The 23,601-nt window shown below is 39.9% G+C and overlaps 2 protein-coding genes across 3 annotated transcripts; one reads left to right on the forward strand and one right to left on the reverse strand.

Annotated features, from left to right (window-relative positions):
* Nucleotides 1-326: 326 nt before the first annotated feature.
* Nucleotides 327-2,679, reverse strand: LOC147882536 (phenylcoumaran benzylic ether reductase IRL1-like). Its single transcript, XM_087400755.1, has 5 exons — nt 2,329-2,679; nt 2,106-2,240; nt 1,637-1,877; nt 1,052-1,255; nt 327-719 (listed from the first exon to the last, which is right to left on the reverse strand). Exons 1-5 carry the CDS (start codon nt 2,506-2,508, stop codon nt 556-558), a joined length of 924 nt encoding a protein of 307 aa, XP_087256881.1. The 5' UTR covers nt 2,509-2,679; the 3' UTR covers nt 327-555.
* A 5,853-nt stretch (nt 2,680-8,532) lies between these two features.
* Nucleotides 8,533-11,843, forward strand: LOC147882537 (phenylcoumaran benzylic ether reductase IRL1-like). Of its 2 annotated transcripts, none has more exons than XM_087400806.1 (6): nt 8,533-9,154; nt 9,304-9,498; nt 9,574-9,708; nt 9,825-10,068; nt 10,553-10,756; nt 11,321-11,843. In XM_087400806.1, the coding sequence occupies exons 2-6, from the start codon at nt 9,319-9,321 to the stop codon at nt 11,482-11,484; spliced, it is 927 nt and encodes a 308-aa protein (XP_087256932.1). In that variant the 5' UTR covers nt 8,533-9,154; nt 9,304-9,318; the 3' UTR covers nt 11,485-11,843. The 2 variants fall into 2 exon arrangements, with proteins under 2 accessions (XP_087256932.1, XP_087256933.1); XM_087400807.1 differs by having other exon boundaries at nt 8,533-9,117.
* The last annotated feature ends 11,758 nt before the right edge of the window (nt 11,844-23,601 follow it).

A 23,601-nucleotide genomic window follows, 5' to 3' on the forward strand; every position in this document is an offset into this window, starting at 1 on the left:
GACAATCACTTTGGATCCCTAGTCAAAGGTTTTTGCAATTTTGTAACACCTGTTGCCTTTTCCTTTATTGAGAGTCTATGACTAATTTATCTTTATCTACCACCGAAGGTGTTTGTAATGCATCTTGCTTTCCATTCTACAGCGGGACAGATGGGGCTGAAATCTACCCCACAATAGTTTTTCTGTGTACATGGCTTTGGTGGTCAATATTACCTATCACTTAGCATTGGTATTACCATTGATCATTGACTTTAATAACAGCCATAGTAATAATAAGATTTTCTATTAAGGAAATTTAGAGAACCAATGTTTATGCCGACACTTCTATACTAATACATGTATACCAACAATTTAGGAAAAAATCAGTTCTTTACAAATTCTGTGAGAAATTATGTCATAAATCAGCCAATATTTAGATGCCCTATTGATTGGCATGTGATGAGTTCCCTTGCAATCTTAAGGGCTTATTTGAATCACACAAAATCCGAGAACACCTTAGTCTTTTCAACAAAGCTATAGAGGAACTCGTCGACTATAGAATAAGGGACTTGTCTCTCAAACAAAATTGTGGAGGAATTCCTCCACACTAAGATAAGGCACTTCCCCATGGTAGAGTTGAGCTGCATCCACTCCTTTAGGTCCTATTTTGGACATCTCAACACCTTGCACATACATTGCTTGTCTAAATGCAGGGTACAAGTTTTTTGGATAGGGTAGCTCTGTAAGCACAAATTTAAAATCATGATCCTTTCTCATCACAATTATCTCACTTATTGAGGAAACTCTCTCTCTCTCTCTCTCTCTCTCTCTCTCTCTCTCTCTCGCTTTCACACACACAATGTCACACACACTCATATCTAGACACATGTGCATGCATGCACATACACACAAGCACCCTTTCATATGCACTCACGTGCACCCTTAGAAGCACCCAGTCATACATGTGCATGCGTGCACTTTCTCTCTCTCTCTGCCTCCCTCTCTCTCTCAAGACTCACACACACACTTTTTTTTTAAAAAAAGCTCTCTCTCTCTCTCTCTCTCCACCCACCTTCCATCTCCTTGAAGAGCTCCTCTTCGGACTGGATTGTTTTCTCCAGAGTGACGCCTGCCATGTGCTCCCACATTCCAAAAATGTCATTCTGAGAGCATATATTCTTGGGTGGCCTAATGTACATTATCTTATTTAGAGTCCTGGGATCATCCACGGCTTTGATTGTGTAGGTGCCCACGTCTTCCTCGGCTACAAACACAGCTGCGCAGTCCAGAAGGAATCAGTACTTGATGAGCTCTTTTGGGTTGGGATTGTTGACGTGCAGTGGTTAGAGCGTATAAAGGTTTATAAAGAGGTTGTGGGTTCGATCCCCACGTGCATAAAGTTTTGCCCCCTTTTGCACTCCATTTTTTCGGAGAGCGGAGAGAGGGGTCCCACCCGAGCTACTCTGAAGCCAAATCACAATCGTCTCATCAACCGTGACAATCGATTAACTGAGCAAGCCGCTGCGATCTAAGCCAAACCTAAGGGATTGGTAGCATGGTACTTCATAAGCGATACACTTCGAACCACATTTGACACGGAATTTCAACATTGAACACGTTAGTCTCGCGTGATTGTTTGATCGTATTAAGTCCTCACCTTTTACTTTGCCATCGCCATACATCGTGACCTTGTCTCGTGGAGGCGAAGTATAGCCCAATCCTGTTTGTGTAAGATTGAGCAGAAAATGGCGAAATGTGTTGTTGCACGAAACAAAAGTGTATGGGATTCCCGCCCGCTCGACTGCTCGTCTCACCTGGACTTTGTCTTCCAGCATCGATTTAAGGGGCTTGTTGAGGCTCCTATCGACGTCGACACCGAATTCTGAAGGGAAAAATCTCTGCAAGGCTTCGTGTCAGGGTTATAGTGTTACAAATCTAAGTAAATGTATGGGCCACAACAAACTGAGGAAGCTAAAGAGCATCCCACAGGACTACACAGGTAATTTGGAGAGAGAACAAGCGCCAGAATCGACTTTTTTATGTTCATCGCCGGTCGACTGACTGCCCACAACAAATACATGGTAAGAAAGCTCAATTCTACGGTTCTTAAAGTTGAACGGGATAACCTTCACATTCCCAGCCTTCTGAATCGCTAAGATAAGCTTCTGTTGATCCGCCAGTGCCGAATGACCGACTGCAGAGATGACTACGTCCACCTTCTTGATCGATTCCACCAAGGTATCAAAGTCGTCCAGGCTACCCTGTGTCCGTGATGCACGACTCAATTCCTTTTCTCTTTTCATGAAAGTAATGCATAAGTGCTTGATTGTCTGGAAAGAGAAAAAGTACCTTAAGAAGCGTTGCACCCGCCGCTGCATACTTCTCCACGAGTCCACGCTTCTCAGGATCAGGATCTGTTGTGTTCCTGAGAAGCAAATATGTGGGATGACCGGCAGTGATGCTAGCATTTGCTATATGTCTCCCAATATGACCAGTTGCTCCGATGATTAATATTTTGCTGAGACCCATGTCCAAACTGATGCAGCAGTTATAGATATCTTCCGCAAGTTTTAATGTGCGACAACTCCTTTAAGCAGGTAACTGACACCTATGATTCCTGAATCCTCAAAGAAGTTTGAGGCTGGCTGTTCGATCGTCGGATAGACTTCGGATGGTATCGTGCGACTCTTATCCTTATTTTTAGTATGTGCGATCGTAGATAGACTTCGGATGAGCTGTTAGTGGCTTTAACTCTGGGACCCCAATTTCGATATCTCTGTCTACATCTCCTGTTGTCAAAAGTAGACCTTTTAATCAACGGAGTGCATACGAGCGATGATGTTAGCCACGGAATAGAACAAGCTACCAACATCAACCGCTTCTTGAGAGACGTATTATTTTCATCGATTGGATGGTGAGGAGGTTATTCCCATGTGTATGAATGGGAGAGGGGTTGGCATCCACTTACGTTTAGTGAGATTTGACGGTCAAATAGGGTGGGTGTCCAATGTGCACTCACGCTTACTCATAATTTTGATGATGAAATAAAGTAGAGGGAGAGATTCGTACCAATGTACAATCTTGTTGGAAGCTTTTTTTTAAAGGTACCCCACCCATGATCCTATTCTGGCTCACGCACACCACACACACACACACGACCATAAGTTAGGACACTAGGACCCCAACCTCCAAGGTTTGAACCTATGACCATTAGGCCAACGTGGTGGAAGTTAAAGTAACAAGAGTTTCCTTCTACAGTCTTGATAGAAGTTAAAATAGCAAGAGTGAAGAAGTGCAAGCTGTGGACATTACCTCCCAGTATAGTGACAAAGCAAAGGCTTTTGGATGCAAAAGAGAACTCAAAACTTTTTTTAAGAGAGTTAGGAGCCTATTAAAAAGAAAATTTTGTAGGATGATCTCCATAAATAGCAATTTGAAACACATAACTTAGATCATTTTCATAAAAATTACACATGGAAATTCACAAAAGAGTTTCAACGTTCCACTATAGCACTACCTCAAAAGACGCAATGCTAATAAATTACTTGGTACTACCAAGAAGTCATAATAAAAAGAGTACACAAGTGCGCATGGGCACTCTCTCCTAGTATAGGAGTAACGCAAGCGCTTTTGGATGTAAAAGAGTCTAAATTGTTTTTACAAGGGAGCTAGGCTACTAAAAGGTAATTCTTACAGGATGATTTCCATAAACGGCGATTCAAAACACAACTTAATTGATGTTTTTATAATTGCACATAGAAATACACAAAAGAGTTTCAATCCTCCATTATAGCACTCCCTCCAAGGAGGCAGTGCTACTAAGTCACTTGATTTAAAGTTTCATACTAAAAGACAAATTTTTTTTAAAAAAATATTTAATATGCTAGATTTGCAATTTATCCACAAAAGTCCACCTAATTTCTACTTGAAAAACCTTAAATTGTAAAAGGTTTCATTTTAAAAACCTTCAAAATCAAAATGATATAAATTTTACCTTCTACAATCTACCCTTGGAATCCAATGCATTTCATTAATATCTCCACTACCTTAATATTGTTAATCCTTAAGATTGGTAAGAGAATGGAGTTGTCTCCTTACACTATTACTTCGAGCTTAAAGTTCAAACAATTATTTTTTTACACCCCCAATCCATACTACCCACTCTCTATCTATGTTCTACTTGGTCCTATAAAAAGCCACACGCTCACACCTTATAACTTAGGCCCTAGAATGACACATATGGACTATTATTATAAAATCTTCAATATTTGAATAACAATATAAATACCTTAAGGTCCTTCCAATTCCACATTTAAAGATTTTTTACTTTTTTCATTTTAAGTAAAAAAAGTACAAGCCTCCAAACCTTGCCATTCACCAAACCTTCTAATAAGCCACCTTTAAAGATATCTGAGTGAGACAGACTACCCTACTCTTACATTACACTAGTCTATTATGTGTTTGTTTGTCCTCCTTCTCCCTCTATAGCCGTCCTTGAGATGTGTGTGTGTGTGTGTGTGTGTGTGTGTGTGTGTGTGTGTGTGTGTGTGTGTGTGTATGTATATGTATATGTATAGGTATATGTATATGTATATGTATATGTATATGTATACATATATGTATACGTATATGTATATGTATATATACATATATATGTATGTATGTATGTATGTATAAAGAGAGAGAGAGGGGGAGAGAGAGAGAGAGAGAGAGAGAGAGAGAGAGAGAGAGGTGCACACACAACCACACAAATACATAATGACAATGAAAAACTATATAGGTGACACACATCAAGGTGACGAGTGACAAACCTCCACTTTGATTTGTGTTAAAGGCCAACTTAGGGCCATTCACGTACATTGGGGATAGGTAGTAGGACGAATCAAAAGGTGACAGGTCATTATTCTAAGAGGTGATGTGTCAAACATAGACAACTTTTATGTGATCCATGTGTCATTGTAGAAGATATACCTTTTACAAATCCAGGGCCTCTATTTGAACGGTCAATATTTATCACTAGTAAACCCCCACCCTTGACAAATACATAAAAGGGCATGATGATGCTCTCTCCCATGCATGAAGGGTAATTGGAAGGAGTTTATGGTTATGGGTCAACGTTAGCTTGGGTGTAGCCAATTGCGAAACTATTTTCGGGGCCATTCTGGAGCCGCGACACGATGCGCTTTTAGGTGAATATTTGAATTTTGCGCAGACCCGAACTCTCGTCAAAAATTTTTCCGACGTCATGAAGGCGAACTGGCGTAATAATGAGACGCAATATATTTGTTCAGAACACTGCATAGCTCGACACATGGCATCTCTGCACTGCCTCGCACAACGTAATCTCTAGCCTATGCCGCGTGATCACTTATCATCATGCAACCTTTTGATGCAGCTTTGCCACCTGTCACTAGGCATGCACCCATGCAGATCATTAAAATTGAAGGTTGGCTTGGAGAGACCACTGCACTGGTTCTTGCCGTAATAATTAGATGCAAGCTATCATTTTGAACATTGCCGCAGCATAGTGGCCTGACCACCTATCATCATGCAGCCTTTTGCCGCTTCTTTGCCTGTAGCCCATGCAAATCATAGGTTGGCTTAGAGAGACCACCGCGCTGGTTTTTGGCATAATAATGAGACGCAATCTATCATTCTGAGCATTGCCTCAGCGCAGTCTCTGACCACGCCCAAAATTCAAGGTTGTCTTGGAGAGACCACTACGTTGGTTCTTGGAGTTATAGCTCCGTTACCTATTTTTACGTATTACAGGAGGAGATCTATGAAAGCCACTACACTGGTTCTTAGAGTTATATAGTTGTGTATCAAGGAAAATGTATTTCGTTGTGCAACTAAGCAAAATGCAATTGACGATATGGCCCTTTAGGGGTCCCCTTTAGGGGCAAGGGCCATATCTACATGCATTATACAATATCCAGGATGCCACTGGACAGAAATGGCATGTCGATATGGTCCTTGTCCTTTAAGGGGACCTCTCAAGGTCCTTATAGTTAATTGCATTTTCTGAAAGTTTAATTGTATTTTTCTAGATGTATCTCCATGCAACCACAACGGTGGGGTCGTTGGAGTTATCTTAGCATTATTTTGGTCATAAACCAAGGAAATTATAGTCCTTTCGTGGTATTTTAGTCCTTGTTGCAGTAAATGTAAATGATGGCAAAAGTACAATTTATCAAGTGAAAATTGAGCAAAAGATATTACAATGTACATTTACATCCAATAAGAAGTTATATCTCCCCCCCTATGGTCAGGAGGTCCTTCTGCCTCATAGAACTACCGACATACTCCTGTGCCATCGAGAGTCACTTCTCTAGCTACAACTAGCGAGCGTACTCCCGTGCAGTTGAGAGTCGCTTCTCTAGCTATGAGTGGCCAGTGTACTAGCTCGACACAATAGGGCAGCAGGTGTAGTAGTAGGGTGAGCAGTGGGGGATGCATGGCATAGTGCTTTGGAGGGGGTAGTGGTGTAGACGGGGATGATTCAGATGATGCAGACATGCCAGAGGGTGATGGTACGATCTTCTATGACATCACTCAGATAGGAGGCATCTTGATGGATGCACGGGGGAAGGACATCATGGCCTTCATGCACTCTGTAATTGCTAACAACTACAGAGATTGCTTTATTCACTATAAAGACCATCAAAAAAGTTGGCTAATGAGACCCTCGCTACTATTCGCTCTAGGTATCCCAATCCCCCCAATGTTCAGTTCATAGATAAATGGGCCAAGTCAAAGATTGTTACGATACTTGGCAATAAAAGATCTTCGCTTAAGAGGTAGGCACTAGCCGAGATTGCCAGGAGAGAGGGAGGTCAACCACTAAGGGTCCAGCTCCACACCGCTCACAAGCATGAGTGGAAGAAAGCAATGAAAGCAATGAAGGCGGACCCCAGTCTATAGCACGTGGAGGCACGAATGATCCAAATGGAGCAATATGGAAGCGTGCATTTTGGAGTAGGGGGTGTTGAATCATGGGAGGCTCAATTTGTAAGTATCGATCTCAAATAATATTGTTTATGTAGTTTATTAGGAGGTTGTTTCTTTGTACTAACCCCTCCGTAAACTGTGTCATCTTGCAGCTTGATATCGTGGGTAGGTACCCTACTCCTGTCGAGACAGCCTACCACTGCCACCATTGCAGAGGAGATACATGGAGGCACTTCTATGATGACGGGTTGATTACTGAGGAGCAGTATATCCGAGCTACTGGAGCGCCCCCCCAGGTATTTAAAAGTACTTAAATAATGTCAATATTGTAAATAAACATTTGATTTTTCATACATTGATACATGTTGTCCCTTGTTTACAGGGCCTTATGGCTAATCAAGAGGAAGAAGATGAGGAAGAAGGGAGCGAAGAAGGGAGCGAGGACGCGGAGAACTTAGATTAGTCGTAGAAGTAGTGCTAGCTACTCTTTTTTGTACTTGAAGTCACTGGCTTGGCTTCATGCCTCTCTTGTACATACACTCTTATTTTTTATACTTGAAGCCACAGGACGTGGCTTGGCTTCGTGCTATATGTACATACAAGCACTTTTTGAGCTATGAATTAATATACACTCCTTTTTTTTTTTGGCTTTCAATTTCCTTGTGCAACGTTCTATCAATGAATGCCTTGTGAACTAAACAATTTGGAGTTGTAATGTTTTATTCGGAATTGTAATCGTCGGCTATAATCGTGCTAATTAAAATGTGATTGGCTGTAAGAATTGAATTGCACAATATGGAAATGGGATTCTTGTAACTACACAATATACACAACATACACAACATTTTGTTCAACCACACAGATGCACCCATAAGTTTTTTTTTAGTTAAGGAAACATGTCTGTGGGTGCTTTGTGTTGTTGTGCAACATATTCTCTCTCTCTCTCTCTCTCTCTCTCTTTCTCTCTCTCTCATCTCTCTCATATTTTTAGCCATCGAAGCTACCTCACTAAAGCACATGGGTGGGCATCGGTTGCAAGATCTCAATAATGCACTTTAATTCTCCATATTGTGTGTCTCTCTCTTATTGTTGTCTTTGTTACATGAAGAAGGTACAAGTATTTTCTTATATTTTGCCTCCACGTTTTCTATGTGAAGACATGTATCCCATCACTTTATTTTAGGCTCTCCTTATTTCTTTTAGCATTTGATTCTCGCTCCCCATCCCCCGGGCCTTCCCTCTTAGCATTTTCTTTTAGCCTGTCACACTAATTCCACTTAGCATTCGTTTTTATAGCCCTTCCCCACCCTTTCTCCACCTTATGCCCTCTCCTCCTCCGTTCCTCTGTTTCGTGCTTTTTTCCCATGAATTTTCTCCCTCCCTTGCCTCCCATTTGCTCTCTTTTTTTTCTCCAATTCCCATCCCTTCTATCATTTTTTTATCCTCCACCTAGAAACATTCATGATTCCCGTCCCTTCTATCATTTTTTCATCCTCCACCTAGACACATTCATGATTTTTTGCTATTTGCCTTCTCTTGAACCCACATGCTATATTTACATACGAAGAGTGACCCCTGGAGGGAGCTATCCACTATCTACACTATGGCTAATGATGTCCCATATGTCCATCTTATTATTAGAGACCTAGATCAGTCCATGTGGGCATCGTTGTGTAGTTTGTGTAGGTCAAGAGTCACAAAGGATTGGTTAGCTATCTAGCACCTCACTCTCATCTCTCAGGCCGCCTTTCCTATGAGGATAAGAATAGTACATTGCTAGGGTTTACAGGGATGCTATCTAGACATGATCTTGAATCAGTATAGCAATAGGCTAGGGAGTGGAAAGCCATTGAAAGTATCTAAATGTTCTAGCATCACATATCTTTAGTCAACATGTAGTACAACCGACAGCAGAGGAAGGAGAAAAGGAGAGAAGAAGAGGAAGATGGAGATAGACTGAAGAAGAGGAGGAAGAAGAAGCGCCTGAAGGCAAAAAGAGGGCGAGAGAGAGAGACACCACGGGAAGAAGGAGCGCAGGCGACTTTTGAGCGAGCCACTTTTGACAAATCGAGCAAACTCACCTTTGAGCTGGCAGGATAGTGATCGAGTGAACGTGTATCGGCCTCGACCATCAACCTACCTACTCGAGCAGCGAAGATCGAACACACAAATCAATCAGATGGCAAGGTCATTTCTAGCGCCTGCTCGATAAGGATGTCAAAGCGTAAGTTGGAAGCGTCTAAGCCTGTGAATACTAGGAAAGAATGAATTGATCTGTGCAGGAGGATGCATCATGAAATGTACGCATGGCTCGCAGTTGAGTGCATGCCTGTAGTCCGGCTCCAGGTCTAAATCTTTCGGCCATCTCTCCAGGAATTAGGCTTGGAAATGGCTTTAAGTAAAATATTGATCATCGGAGCAACCGGCCACATTGGCAGACACATCGCGAATGCTAGCATCTTAGCCGGCCATCCCACATATTTGCTCCTGAGAGACCAAACAGATCCCACCCCTGAAAGACGCGAACTCATTGAACAATACAGAACCGCAGGCGCCACCATTCTCAAGGTAATTTTTCTCTTTCCAAATGTTACGGCGCACGTCGTGGACGGACTGTGTGACAGAATTATTTTCTACTCGCAGGGTAGTCTGGACGACTTTGAGACCCTAGTGGTGTCGATCAAGAAGGTAGACGTGGTCATATCGGCGGTACCCGAATCAGCACTGGCGGATCAACACAACCTTATTTCGGCGATTCAGGAAGCTGGAAACGTGAAGGTAAAGGTCTCTGTCTCAGATCTCTCTGACGGTCCAAATTAGTGGTCATCGAATTCATGGATCTCTCAGCTTGTCGTAATTTCCGACAAGTGCTAACGAAAAGTTATGAGCGACAGAGATTTATTCCCTCAGAATACGGCATCGATGTCGATAGAAACCTTAACGAGCTCGTAAGACTGAAGCTGGGCGTCAAAGTGGAAATACGACGAGCAGTGGAGCTATCAGGAATCCCATACACTTTCGTTTCCTGCAACAGCTTATTTCACTATTTCATCGTCGATCTTACTCAATTGGGACGCGGCCACTACACATCACCGCCACGAGACAAGGTCGTCATGTATGGAGATGGTACTGCAAAATGTGAGTTCATTGAAGTTGGAATTTATTCTCATCTCCGTCGGACTGGCCTGCAATTATCCGCTACCTAAACAGGAATTTTCCATCTCAAATTGCAAATGGAGTTGCAAACCTTCTGCAATTGCAAAAACGCCAGAGTTGCAAACCTTCTGCAATTGCAAAACGCCAGAGTTGCAAACCTTCTGCTGATTCTATTTTATTTTACGGATCCTTTTGTTACGAACCGGACTAGCAATCCGCTACCCAAATTGCAGAAATTTTCGTTCTGAAATTGCTAATCTCAAATTGCTGATCAAGCCTTCTGCTGATTCTAAGTTCACTTTTGCGGCCGTTCTACTTGATCAATTTGAGCCATATTTTCATATTAAAACCCTTTTGCTCAGCGTTTGAGTAGCTACTAGTTCGTTCGTGGAGGAGCAAATTATTTTGGGATCTGAAAATCTACCGAAACTAATTACGAGCTACTGTTTTGTCGTGCGATGGGCAGCTTTCTTCGTAGCCGAGGAGGATGTGGCAAAGTACATCATCAAAGCAGTGGACGATCCCAGGACTGGGAACAAGATCATGTACATCAGGCCACCAGGAAATATGTTGTCTCAGAAGGACCTGTTTGAGCTGTGGGAGAGGATGATAGGGGTAACGCTGGAGAAGAAGGTGATAACCGAGGAGGATTTACTCAAGGAAATGCAAGGTAACAAGAGAGAATAGCCCCATTAGGCCCATACTATCTAGTATTATCACCCATTTGTGAAGTTTAACGACTTTAGTGATAATCATTTTATCAATGTTCACAAGAAACATACTCTTTCAAAGATGAAAGTCTTAAAGGATTTTTATATTGAATTTTGTAGGCATTATTAAGCAAAAATATAACTAAAATGCCTTAATTTGAAGGTTTTAAAACCTTCTATCTTCATACTTAAAGGTTGGTTTGTAAAATTTGCCATTCACTTGACATTAAACCTGAGTTTTTCCTAATTTCTTATCACCCGTTTGTGAAGTTTATCGTGTGGTGGAATCATCAATCGATAGTGATACTGATTTTAAGCAATGTTCACATAAAACCAATGTTCACAAAAAGCTTTTTGCTTAAGAGATATAAAGGCCTTTCAAATAAAATTTTTAAGGTTTTCATTAAAATTTTGGAGGGTTTAATCAAATTTAAGGTTAATTTTTAAAATTTGACATTCATACACATTAAACCTCGATTTTTTATCAGAAGTTGATTTTAAGCATGTTTATGGGATGGTTGCAGAGCTTCCATATCCAAAGAATTTGGTTCCGGCAATGGGACATGCATTATACATACAGGGTATCGAGGACTTTGAGATAGGACCTCAAGGCATAGAAGCAATTGATCTCTATGGTGGAGAAATGCCTTATATTACAGTGGAGAAGTTTCTCCATCAATTTTTATAAAAATGTTTTATGAAATTTAGCTATCTAGCTTTTCGTGACAAGGGTGAAGTTTGAAGAATAATTCAAAGAAACTCCTTACTAGAGAGAATGGGGGATAAAGGTTGTTCTATGGACTATTCCAATGAGGACTTCATAGTATGTCATTAATAATGCATACACTTGCATGTAGAATAAATTTGCCCCACATGTGGCATATATGAGGGTTTCATAGTGTTACTCTCATAATGCATAGACTTGCATTTAGAATAAACATTGTGCACCATATATCATACTCGGGGGGGTCGCTATGTTTAAACCCTCTATATCACCTGCGTTCAAGGCCTATTTTTAAAATCCCTTATCTGTAAATTTTTCATTAATAAAATATGCCCCTTTTACATAAAAATCTATAAATTTTGTCCAAAACTATTTTAAATAGTCCCTTATGTGTATTTATTTATGTAAATTTTAGAAATAAAAAATATCCTTTTGTTGAACTCACATGATAGGGTTACATATGATGAGTGTGTATACCATGTGGCTTAAGACTTTTCCTTGGTTTGAGACTCCTCATACACACTAATACCATGTGGCTTGAGACTTTTGATACACACTCATACCTCTTGGATACATGCAAAGAGGACTCTCTCTCTCTCTCTCTCTCTCTCTCTCTCTCTCTCTCTCTCTCTCTCTCTCGTAATTGCTATTTCTTTTCCATTCAAATATCTTTCACTTCTAATACTTGATTTGAGAGAGAATTCCTCAGGTTGACACTATAGAAATGAATTACAATTTTTTGAAGCTCCAACGCCCATTCATATTGCCATTTTTCTTACACAATTACACTTTTTTTTTTGTCATTGTCACCAAGGAATATAATTTTCAAGTTAATTTCCAATGAAAATTCAGGGAAAGGAGGTGAAGGGTGATTGTCATGTGCTAATTGATGTGAGATAGGAGTCCCTTCGAAGAATGAAATTGTTAACCTTGTGGTAACAATTTAGATCATGGTGTGTGTAGAGTAGCGGCAAAGCTCCGCTTGTAATATCTTGAGCTTGAAAGGTGGTATGATGAATCTAAAAGGATGAAGATAGCCAAGTTCCTCTCTAGAAAAGATCCAATCATACTAGCAAATTAATCAGGATCTAGAGAGAGAAAGAGTGAAATTAGAGAGAGAGACACTAAAAGCCTACACTTTTTGATGTGTAAAGTCATGAAAAAGCAGGTGGATGAAAATCACACCGATGAATTTTTTTAATACTCATGTGTGATGCATGATAAGAAAGAAGCATGTGTGCGTTTCAAACCATGTAAATGATATCTGATGGGGATGATACTCACAAAGGCCATACACAAAGTGAATTTAAATCTTGTACAAAGTATCATACCCATTGGAGACAAGCTTAAGCATATATGCTAGAACAAAACGAAACAAATTTTTCAACACCCAAGGATGATGCATGGCAAATACAAGGATTCAATCATATTCATTTCAAACCATGAAAATGATACCCAATGGGTATGATAGTTTGCAGAGGCCAAAAACCTACCTGGTTTAAGGCCTAAACAAAGTATCATACCCATTTGAGTCAAGCATCTAGGATAGAACTACACCGATCATGCATATTTTTCAACACGCATGCATGATACATTGTAAGAAATAATAAAATATGCATTCTAAAGTACAATGATGTTCGATGGATATCATGCTTTGCACAAGCCTTAAAATAAGAAATTTTAAGGCTTTTGCAAATATCATACTCATAAAAAATAAACACATAGGCTAACAGCACACCGATGCATATTTTTAAACACCGAGCTTACAAATCTAGTTTATTATTTTGTACATAAATTTCCTTATTTTATGATTCTCTCATATTTTTCATTGGTTGAAGAATGTTTTTCGATTCTCTTTAAAAAAATAAAATTTATTTTAAAATAATATGTTTATATTTATAAGTAAATAAATAAAGTATATTTATATTTTATTAAATATTTATATTAGTTATTCTTATTAATAAATTTTTACTTCATATTATTCAAATATGATTATGATGATTTATATAATTTACTACTTTAATAGGTTATGGTTTTTTTTTAAAACTTGCGGATATATTATAAAGGCTCATGGACTTTGGTTCTTATTTTATATCAATAATTCTATCAATAAATATTTTTAATGAGAATATATTGATTGTATTGTTATATATTATTGAATTTCTTTAAAATATATAAATGAGAGTAATGTTTTCTTAAATTTTTAAATCATATTTAAATGATTTTACAGGTTATACTATGTACACGCAGAGGTAATTGGTAATGTTACAAAAGACTTGAGTTTGAGAGAAATTTGTCCCAACCTATTGTGTACGCAAGGTTAGGGGAGCCCCCAAACTTGTTTCAAGTGCTATAGGTTTGAGAAATCTTGAAAAGTTTCAAAAATTTCAATTTGAAGTTGATACCCACTTAATAGGTTTGAAAAATATTGAAAATTTCAAAAAACGCAAATTTAAAGAATAAATTTTTTGAAGTTGTTTGATACGCCATAGGCTGGGAAAGTTTTTTTAAAAATTTTGAAAAATTATTATACTAAACTAATTATATCCTTGCCTCCCATAAAATCCCTACTCCCTCCAAATTATCTCATTATCAATTCCCTAATTTTTAAATTCTCTCTCATGTGGGCTATTCCTCCTCCTCCTCCTTTCAACTACTTCCTCTCTCCTCTCCTCCCCTCCCTTCCTCCTCTCCTTTCCCCATCCCTCTCTTCTCTTCTCTCAATCCTCTCCTCCCTTCCTCCTCTCCTAGTGGGTGGGGAGGGAGGGAGGGGAGGCTAAGGGAGGAGGGGAAGGGGATCCCCTCGAGCCCCCATCCTATTGCACATGCAACAGGTTGGGAGATTTAAAGTTGGAAACTTACATTTAGAACTAAAATTTTTATTTAGGTACGGAATTTAAAGTCGAGTTTATAATTAAATTTTAGTTTACATTTAATCTTTTAAAACATAAAATTATGTAAAAGCAAATCTCCATGTAGTTAGTTTGAGGTTTTGAAATTTAATATAAATTTATTTTTTTTGCAGAAAATCATGGCAAAGTATGATGCTCCAAAGGGAGGAAAATTGTTTTGGCAAGTGAAACTAGGTGAGCAGTCACCATTTTAGGTGAGCAAACACAAATTTAGGCAAGCAGACCTAGGTGAGTGGTCACCATTTTAGGTGAGCGATCACAATTTTTAGGGAGCTTTTATCAATTTAGGCTAGCGCAGTTAGGTAAGCGGGCATAGTCCGTCATTGATGTTTTCCATGATAAACTTGGTATGTCATAAGATATTGTGACTAATGTTTTCCATGTTCTGACTTGTGCAAGAATGTACATTCTATCAGTGAGTTAGCAAGGAATGGGATCTGATTGTCAGTATCCATGAGGACACATTGTTCATTAAATCCAAGACGATGGACAAGTGATTGCTCAAAGAATGGAAGAAGAAGGGCTCTAAAAAAGTAGACATTGTTGGCTCTGCGAAACAAAGCCACTTCGAGACATCTCATGTATGTAAGTGGAATGCTGCATTAATAAAAGAAACAAAATTTATAGCCCCCAACATCATTCCAAAATAATACAATAATACATCAAGCTCTCTTGAACAAGAATATATCTCCTTTAGCCCACTAGCTCAAGCATATACTCTTCATCCCACTTCTTAACCATTTTATCTTCTAAGTAAGAAGGAATGCTACAATAAAAAAATAATCAAAATTTACAACCCACAGACATTATACCACAACAATAAAATGATCTACCATAAGCTCCATTGAATAATAAAATAATCTATGATCATAATCTCCCTTGAACAATCATATGTACTTCATCCCACTATCTCAAGTATCTTCTACTCTAAGTAAGAAGGAATGTTGTAGTAATAAAAGCCCCCAAACATTGTTTCAAAACCATAATTAATGATTAGTAAAGATGAGTCACAAACAACAAGCTTGAAAGGTATGGCAATAAAATGCAAACATATCCTATAAAATCAAGAAAGATAATGCAATATCGATCTGCACATAAGAGAGAGGAGAGGGAGGGGAGAGGGAGAAGAGGAAAGAGAGAAGGAGAGGGGAGACAAAGAACAGGGAAGAGAGAGGGAAAGGGAGGGGAGAGGGGAGAGGAAGGGGAAAGCAAAGGGAGGGCAAAAGGAGGGGAAGGAGAATAGCCTCCTTTGGATCATGGCAAGTCGATATATAAGCCACCAAACCCTTAAAAATTCAAATTTCCATGTCTTTTCCCTCTCTTTCTCCATCTCCCTCCCTAGAATTCAACCTTTTCCCTCGCCCTCCTCTCCCTTTCCTTTCCTAGAATTCAAACTTCCCTTCCCTTCCCTTCTAACCCCCTCGGGGGGGTCACTATATATAAACCCTCTATATCACGTGCGTTGAAGGCCTATATTTAAAATCCGTTATCTGTAAATTTTTTCATTAATAAAATGTAGCCCTTTTCTATACAAATTTGTAAAATTTTTCCAAAACTATTTTAAATAGTCCCTTATGTATATTTATTTCTGTAAATTTTAGAAATAGATAATATCCTTCTGTTGAACTCACATGATAGGGTTACATATGATGAGTAACCCCCCCGAGCCAACCCCCCCCCCCTCTCCTCCTCCCCTCCACTTACCTTTCCCCTTCCCTCCCTTCCTCCCCTCCCCTTACCTTTCCCCTTCCCTCCTTTCCGCTCTTTTCCTTCTTTTCCTCCCCTCTTCTTCCCCTCCCCTTCCATCCATTCCCTTTTCCCCCTACCTTCCCGCAACCGTGGGCATCTTTTTTAATATATAGTTTTCAAAAAAAACACTAAATAAATCTATTCACGGACTTGGATTATAGTCACTCTTTTCTTATGATGGCCAAGATACTTTCCATTGACATCAATTAGGGAAAAATTTAGGGGCAAATTTTAGCCCAAGGGCTAATTTAGAGGCTTTCCCAAGTTGCTGGGCTAATATTTAGAGGTTTAAAATTGATAAATCAGCCCAAAAATAAAGATGGCCTAATTTTAGAGCTTGAAATTTGATAAATTCGCCCTAGAAGTAGTAGTAGGGCTAATATTTATAACTCTATATGGAAAAAGATTTACCCATTGACCTACACTATCATAATCTTTTTCCCTCCTTATTTTTTACCCTGACATCAATCCCGCCTATCTTGAGGCATTTGATAAGTATCATTGCCATTGGGTATGCTTTGCATAGTTGAACTTGCATTACACCGTGTTTTTCACAAAGTCTCATCACACAACGATCAAAAAACACCCTCCGAGTTGTGTTATTCAAACGCGAGTATCTCTGATGGCCATGATACTTTGCACACATGTTAATCTATCCTATCTTGATGCAAGTGCAAATTATTATTGCCATCGCAGATGGTTTGCATTGTGTAAATCACATTACACCATGTTTTTCACCAAGCCTCATGCACAATGGTCAAAAAAGATGCTCCAGGTTCTATTATTTGGACATGCACATATCCAATAGTCATGATACTTTGTACGCGCATCAATCCCACATACATTAAGGCACGTCCAAAGAATCGCTTCCATTGGATATGGTTTTCATTGAAGAATAACACACCTCAGATACTATTTTTTAACAATTGTACATAACATGGTGAAGAATGGGGTTTGTAGTGACTTCGACCAAAGCACATCCGATGGGCACAATACTTTGCTCGCACCTCAACATAGGTGAGATTGATTCGCATGAAAAGTATAGTTCCCATGGGGTATGTGCACATATGAATAACACACCTCAGAGCTAGGGATTTAAAAAGTACATTTTAAAAAATAAAAATATGTACTTTTTGACTAAAGATTGTGTCCTAACGCCCTAAACGCAAAAAAGTGTGGTTCTTTACACCAGGTGTTGATCGAAAGACCACTGTGCGATATACACTCTTACCGCACAGTACCATTATGCAAACACCGTGCGGTATATAGCCATCGAATCTTCAATGAGATTGAAGTTGGGTTTTTGTTGGTTGGACACACACATGAGGATATCAATCAGGTTTTTAGCATAGTATCAAGAGAGCTAAAACACACGGACATGGAGATGATGGATGACTTGATAAGAAAATGTGGGAGGCAAGTTGGTGGCTGCAAGGAAGATATAGTATACTCCATGGTTGAAAGGATGTATGATTGGAAGAGCTTTATTCTACCTTTCATACAAAAAGGTGGTGATGCCCTGATTGGTCATAGCGCTCCACACTATTTTTGCTTTTTCTTAAAGGATGAAAAACTAGTGATGTAGTGGCAACACTATTCTCATGATACAATATGGGAACCCGAAGAACCTAATTGTGTCTCTTAACTTCAATCCTGAGCAAAGAAATACATCCAATATGGGCTCTTATAAAAGAATTCAACGAGAAATCTAAAGGTGAAATAGAAGGCTTAAAATCTTTTATTGCATACATAGAGGAAATGCTTTGTAGATTTCTTGATTGGAAGCCCTCTTGGAAGGAACACACTGCTGTTGTAATTAAGAAGACCTATCAATTAATAAAGGACCTTGAGAAAATGCGAGCAAATGATGCCAAGGCAAAACGGCCTTTATTTTGGCCAAATGTTGGTAACGACTTGTGCCCAACATTTGATGTCTTTGAGAATGAGTTTGATTCACTGCTTCCACGTCCATATTGTGGTTTGAGGAAGAGAGAGTTTATGCGAGAAGTAGACATAGACATTTACTGCTTTGTTGCAGTTTGACCATCGGATAATGAGCATGAGAATGCTAAGTTCTGGGTTGCAAAAGTGGTGGACATGAGCATGGATGACTTGAAGGGAAAAGTTGCAACATTTACAGCACTTTGGTATGAGGCAAGGGATAGGAAGGAGAACCTGTTAAATTATACGGCACAACAGAACAGAAACTGAACAAAGAATAGAGAGTACATAGCAAACTGGAGAGGAAAAAACTTCTCCTTCAATACTGATGTAGTACAGATGATGGCTTCATCCACCCGTGCGCTCCCACATTGGAGCTTAGATGGTGATCTAGACAAATACTAGGTGAAGAGCTACTAGCTAGAAGATCTGATCTGATCTGAACTGATCTGATACAATGGACTGGGGAGGTTGCCCTTTATAGCTATGAGGGCGGTAGCCAAATCAACGTAGTCGGTGGAGTTGACCAGTCGACGTAGTCAGTGGAGCTGACCAGTCAACCTAGTCGGTGGAACCGACTAGTCGTCCATGGAATATTCAGGGAATATTTCCTATACCATCGCCTCGGGAGCTCCCACCCCCGAACCCCCACCAGGGGGGCCACTAACCCCCTTGGGACCCCCCAGCTGGGGGCTAGCTGGCCCCCAGGCCCTAGCAAGAATAAGGGGCTCCTACACAATCACCTTTCTACCATCAACAGTATCATTGATAGACCTCATCTGACATGCAAGTCAGGAGCCATCCAGTGTCTCGGGCTCAGACATGGCTTCTCCTCATATGGGGGCCTTACAACTTGAGCACCTTGGACCACTGGTGGTTACCAGGAGGGTGGGGCATTGAGCATATCTAACAGAACCACAATAACAATACACTATATATTGGTTGTTTGAAGAAGGAATGGGTTCCAAAACATGAAGTAGTTTCAGAGCTTTCCACATAGACAGTCATAGTATCTTGGAAATCAAGGACAAAGAAAACAAGGAAGCACATGGGATATGATGTTAAAGAAAAAATAAGAATACCGCTACCCATTATTTCGCACATTATAGAGTTTTTGAAGATGCTCGCTAAGGAGGAAGTAGAAGGAGAAAGCGCAAATGAAGAATGCCCATGACAATACTATTCAAGCATCCAAGCAACAAGTGATGATGAATCGGACATTCAAACAAACTAGTTACCTATTTGTACTTAACACATTTGTAAAGACAGAATTGAGTTATTGAAAAGGCTGTGTGTCAGACTCCTTTGTACAAAGACTCATGGAGAGCAATATTTTTTGTAAACATATGACATTGAAAAACTGCAAGCATAGCTATTACTATTTTTGGAGCACATTTAAAGAGTCTTCTATGCCTCTTGTCTTCTTTAACCTTTAAATTTTTTGGGCCTTCAAGAGTGTTATAGTTTTCTACATCAAATTTTAAGTACATTCTTTTGGATTAAATTATATTAATAAGTCTTTATTTTGAAAGTGATTTCTCATGGATTTAAATTAATAACTCATGATTTTTTTTAAACGTGAATAGGATTGTTAAAAAGAAGAAGTACGAAAGTAGGATTTAATCGAAGTTTTTGCATTAGTATAGCCTCCTTGCAACCCTCTATGGCTGCAACATACTCAGCCTCTATGGTAGACAAAGCAATGCACTTCTGTGTGCAAGACATCCATGACACTGCACCACCTACAAAGGTGAACACATAACCAGAAGTGGATCTCCTACTATCCACATGCTCCTGCATAGTTTGAATCTGTGTACCCAAGTACACGCATGTCTCCTCTACCAAAGCAGATGCACATCTCTTTGGTACCCTTCATGTACCTCATGATGCACTTAACTGCCTCCCAATGCCTCTTTCCTGGATTAGCCATATACCAGCTAACAACTCCCACTGCAAATGCAATGTCTGGTATAGTAGCTATCATAGCATACATAAGACTCCCAACTGCTGATGCATAAGGAACCTTGGCCATCATGGCCCTTTTCTCATCTGATTTGGGACTATCTGTATGACTCAGTTTCACATATGGAGGCAATGGAGTACTCACTGCCTTCCCCCCCTCCATATTGAAATGCTGCAATACTTTTGTAACATACTCTTTTTGTGAAAGCCAAAGGAGTTTCCTACTCCGATCACGTGTGATGTGCATACCAAGAATATGACCTACAAATCCCAAATCCTTCATATCAAAAGCCTCATGCAACTTGGCCTTTAATGCATCTAGCTCATAAGTATTCTTGCTAGCCAATAGCATATTATCCACATATAGTGCCAAGATTATCAGGCTATTATCCTTAGCCCTTTTAGTATAGAGGCAGTGATCAATTTCACTCCTTCTAAAACCATGGGACTGAATGAAAGCATCAAACTTCTGATACCATTCTCTAGGTGCTTGCTTAAAACCATAGAGACTCTTCTTCAGCTTGCAAACTAAATGCTCTTTGCCCTTTTTTTCAAAGCCTTCCGGCTGCACCATGTAAATTTCCTCATGCAAATCCCCATGCAAGAAAACTGTCTTGACATCCATCTGCATAAGCTCCATATCCTCTGATGCCACTAGTCCAAGCATGCATCTAAGTGTGGTTATCTTCACAACCGGAGAGAATATCTCATCAAAGTCCACACCCTTCTCTTGCTTGAATCCTTTAGCGACCAAACAGGCCTTGTACCTAGGCACATCATCAACTATGACCTTCATTTTGTAGACCCATTTACATGGCCATGCTTTCTTTCCATGTGGCAAAGAAACCAAGTCCCAAGTCTTATTCTTCATAAGTGAACTCATCTCTGATTGCATAGCATACTCCCACTTGCATTGATCCTCGCGCAGCATAGCCTCTCTATAGCAAGAAGGCTCCCTACAATCAGTAAGCATCACATAGTCTACCCCTGGAACAAACCTATCAGGCAGTCGACACTCTAGATGATCTTCTCAAGAGAATTTCAGCTTGCTGTCCCACCTGCATATCAGCCATATTTGGCTCATCATTTCCACCAATAGATGATCCATCATCTACCCTTGATTGTATACCTGTGGGAGTACTTGGTGGTACCATTTCTTGCACATTTGGTGCATGGACAGCTTGATGTCTATCAACATATGCAGGTGGATTCACATCCTGGAAAGTGATTCTCCTCATTTCCACATCCCTCATGGGTGCCTTATGCATCTTCTTCTCATTGAAGACTACATCATGGCTGCATATGATCTTCTTTGCTTCTGGATCCCAGAGACGATAGCCCATCTCTCCACTTTCACCATAACCCAGAAAGATGCATTTCCTAGACTTAGGGTCTAGCTTCTTTCAAAGCTCTTTTGGCACATGTGCATATGCCTCACACCCAAATATATGCAAATGAGAGTAAGAGGGCTTCTTGCCACTCCATGCCTCTTCAAGAATACCACCATCCAAACTCTTACTAGGTGATCTATTGATCACATGCACTGTAGTCTTCATTGCCTCAGCCCAAAAACCACCAGAAAGACTTGCATTGGAAAGCATGCATTGCAACCTTTCTTGAATGGTATAGTTCATCTTTTCTGCAACTGGATTTTGCTCTGAAGTACAAGGGGATGTGAGCTCCCTCTTAATCCCACGTGTATCACAGAAATGCTGAAAGTCATGAGAGAGATACTCTCCACCATTGTAAGTTCGTAGGCATTTAAGCGTTCTACCTAACTGATTCTCAACCAAGGCCAGCCATTTCTGAAATACCTGGAACACATCACTCTTCCGAGCTATAGCATAAGCTAGTTGCATCATCAATGAATGTTACATAGTATTCAGCCCCGCCTAATGACCGTATAGGCATGGGACCACATATATCTAAATGCACCAAATCAAGCTTTTCAAACTCTTTCTTTCCCCTTCTTTTATGGGCTGATTTAGTCTGCTTCCCATAGAGACAGTGCTCACAAAATTCAAAATCAGAGAAACTCAAATGCGGTACATAACCCAAACGGCATAAGAGTTTCATTCCATTCTGGCTCATGTGCCCCAACCTGCAATGCCACAAAGAAGTGCTTGGCTGCTCGGTTATTGCAACAACATGATCAAATACCCCCGATACATGTAAGGGATACAAAGTCCCACACTTGGCACCCCTCGCCAAAAGCATAGAGCCCTTCTGAATTTTCCAACTCTGAAAGCCAAAAGTGGTGTGAAAACCAGCATCATCTAGTTGACCCACTAAAAGAAAACTCTTGGTCAACTTAGGCACATGTCTCACATGTTTCAAAATAAATGCAGACCCATTTGCAAAAGAAAACTTTATGTCATCTACTCCCACTATGTCACATGCATAGTCATTTCCAAGATGCACACAACCTGTCTTTCCACTGTCATAAGTGGAGAACCATTCCCTATGGGGAGTAACATGGAATGAAGCACCAAAATCCAAAATCCAATCCTGGGAATATGCATCATCTGAAGTGGTAAGCAACTCTGCAGATAAACTAGACATGAAGAGGACGTCATTGTCACTATCATGTGTGACTGCATTGATCTCCTCGATCTTCACTTTTCCTTTGTCCTCCCTTGGACTCTCTTCCTTTTGATTTGCACCCCAATTTTCATTCTTTTTCTTATCCTTTTACTCTCTTTTCGGCTTGTAGCAATCCTTTTTCATATGGCCCTTCTTGCCACAGTGGTAACACTCAATGTTCCGTGCCCTAGATTTGTTACAAGACTTCCCTCTTTCTTGGGACTTCCCCCTGAACTGTGATCTGCCCCTTTGCACATTTAAGGCTACATCTTGCTTGTTGCCATCCATAGACTTCCGTCTAATCCCCTCGGCCAACAAGCTACCCACAACATCATCAAATTTCAGTACTCCACTAGGTGCAGAGTTACTGATAGCTGTACAGAAGGTATCCCATGAGAATGGCAATGAACATAAGAGAAATATTGCCTTAGTCTCCGCATCAAAATTCATCTTCTGAGCCTGAAGCTAGCTGAAAATAATATTGAATTCATTCAAGTGAGAAGCAATGGAGACCACTTCCTTCATCTATAGCTCAAACAACCTCTTCATGAGGTAAACTTTATTAGAGGCAATTTCCTTTTCATAAGTGGCACACAGTTTCTTCCACAAATCTTATGTGGTCTGCTCATTTACTACTGTGAAATAAACTAACTCTGCAAGATGAAGTCTAATATTAGATTTTGCTAATGCATCCAACTCATTCCAATCATCCTCAGACATATTTGTAGGCTTAGCTTCAATCCCTACCAAGGGTTTAATCTGCTTCTTTTGAATAAGCACATCTCTTATCTGTTCTTTCCACAAAGAAAAGTTTGTCCCATCAAACTTTTTAATGCTAAAAAACTCCTTTTCAGACATGGAAGAGGATGCCATGATGCAAATAAAGCAAAATCCCAAATGCTAGTGCCTGCAAGAGAGAATCACACCAAATACC

Source organism: Dipteris shenzhenensis, chromosome 29, assembly GCF_047967505.1.
Source record: "Dipteris shenzhenensis isolate YYH24624 ecotype China chromosome 29, Dip_SZ_1.0, whole genome shotgun sequence".
In the NCBI taxonomy this organism is placed as follows: domain Eukaryota; kingdom Viridiplantae; phylum Streptophyta; class Polypodiopsida; order Gleicheniales; family Dipteridaceae; genus Dipteris; species Dipteris shenzhenensis.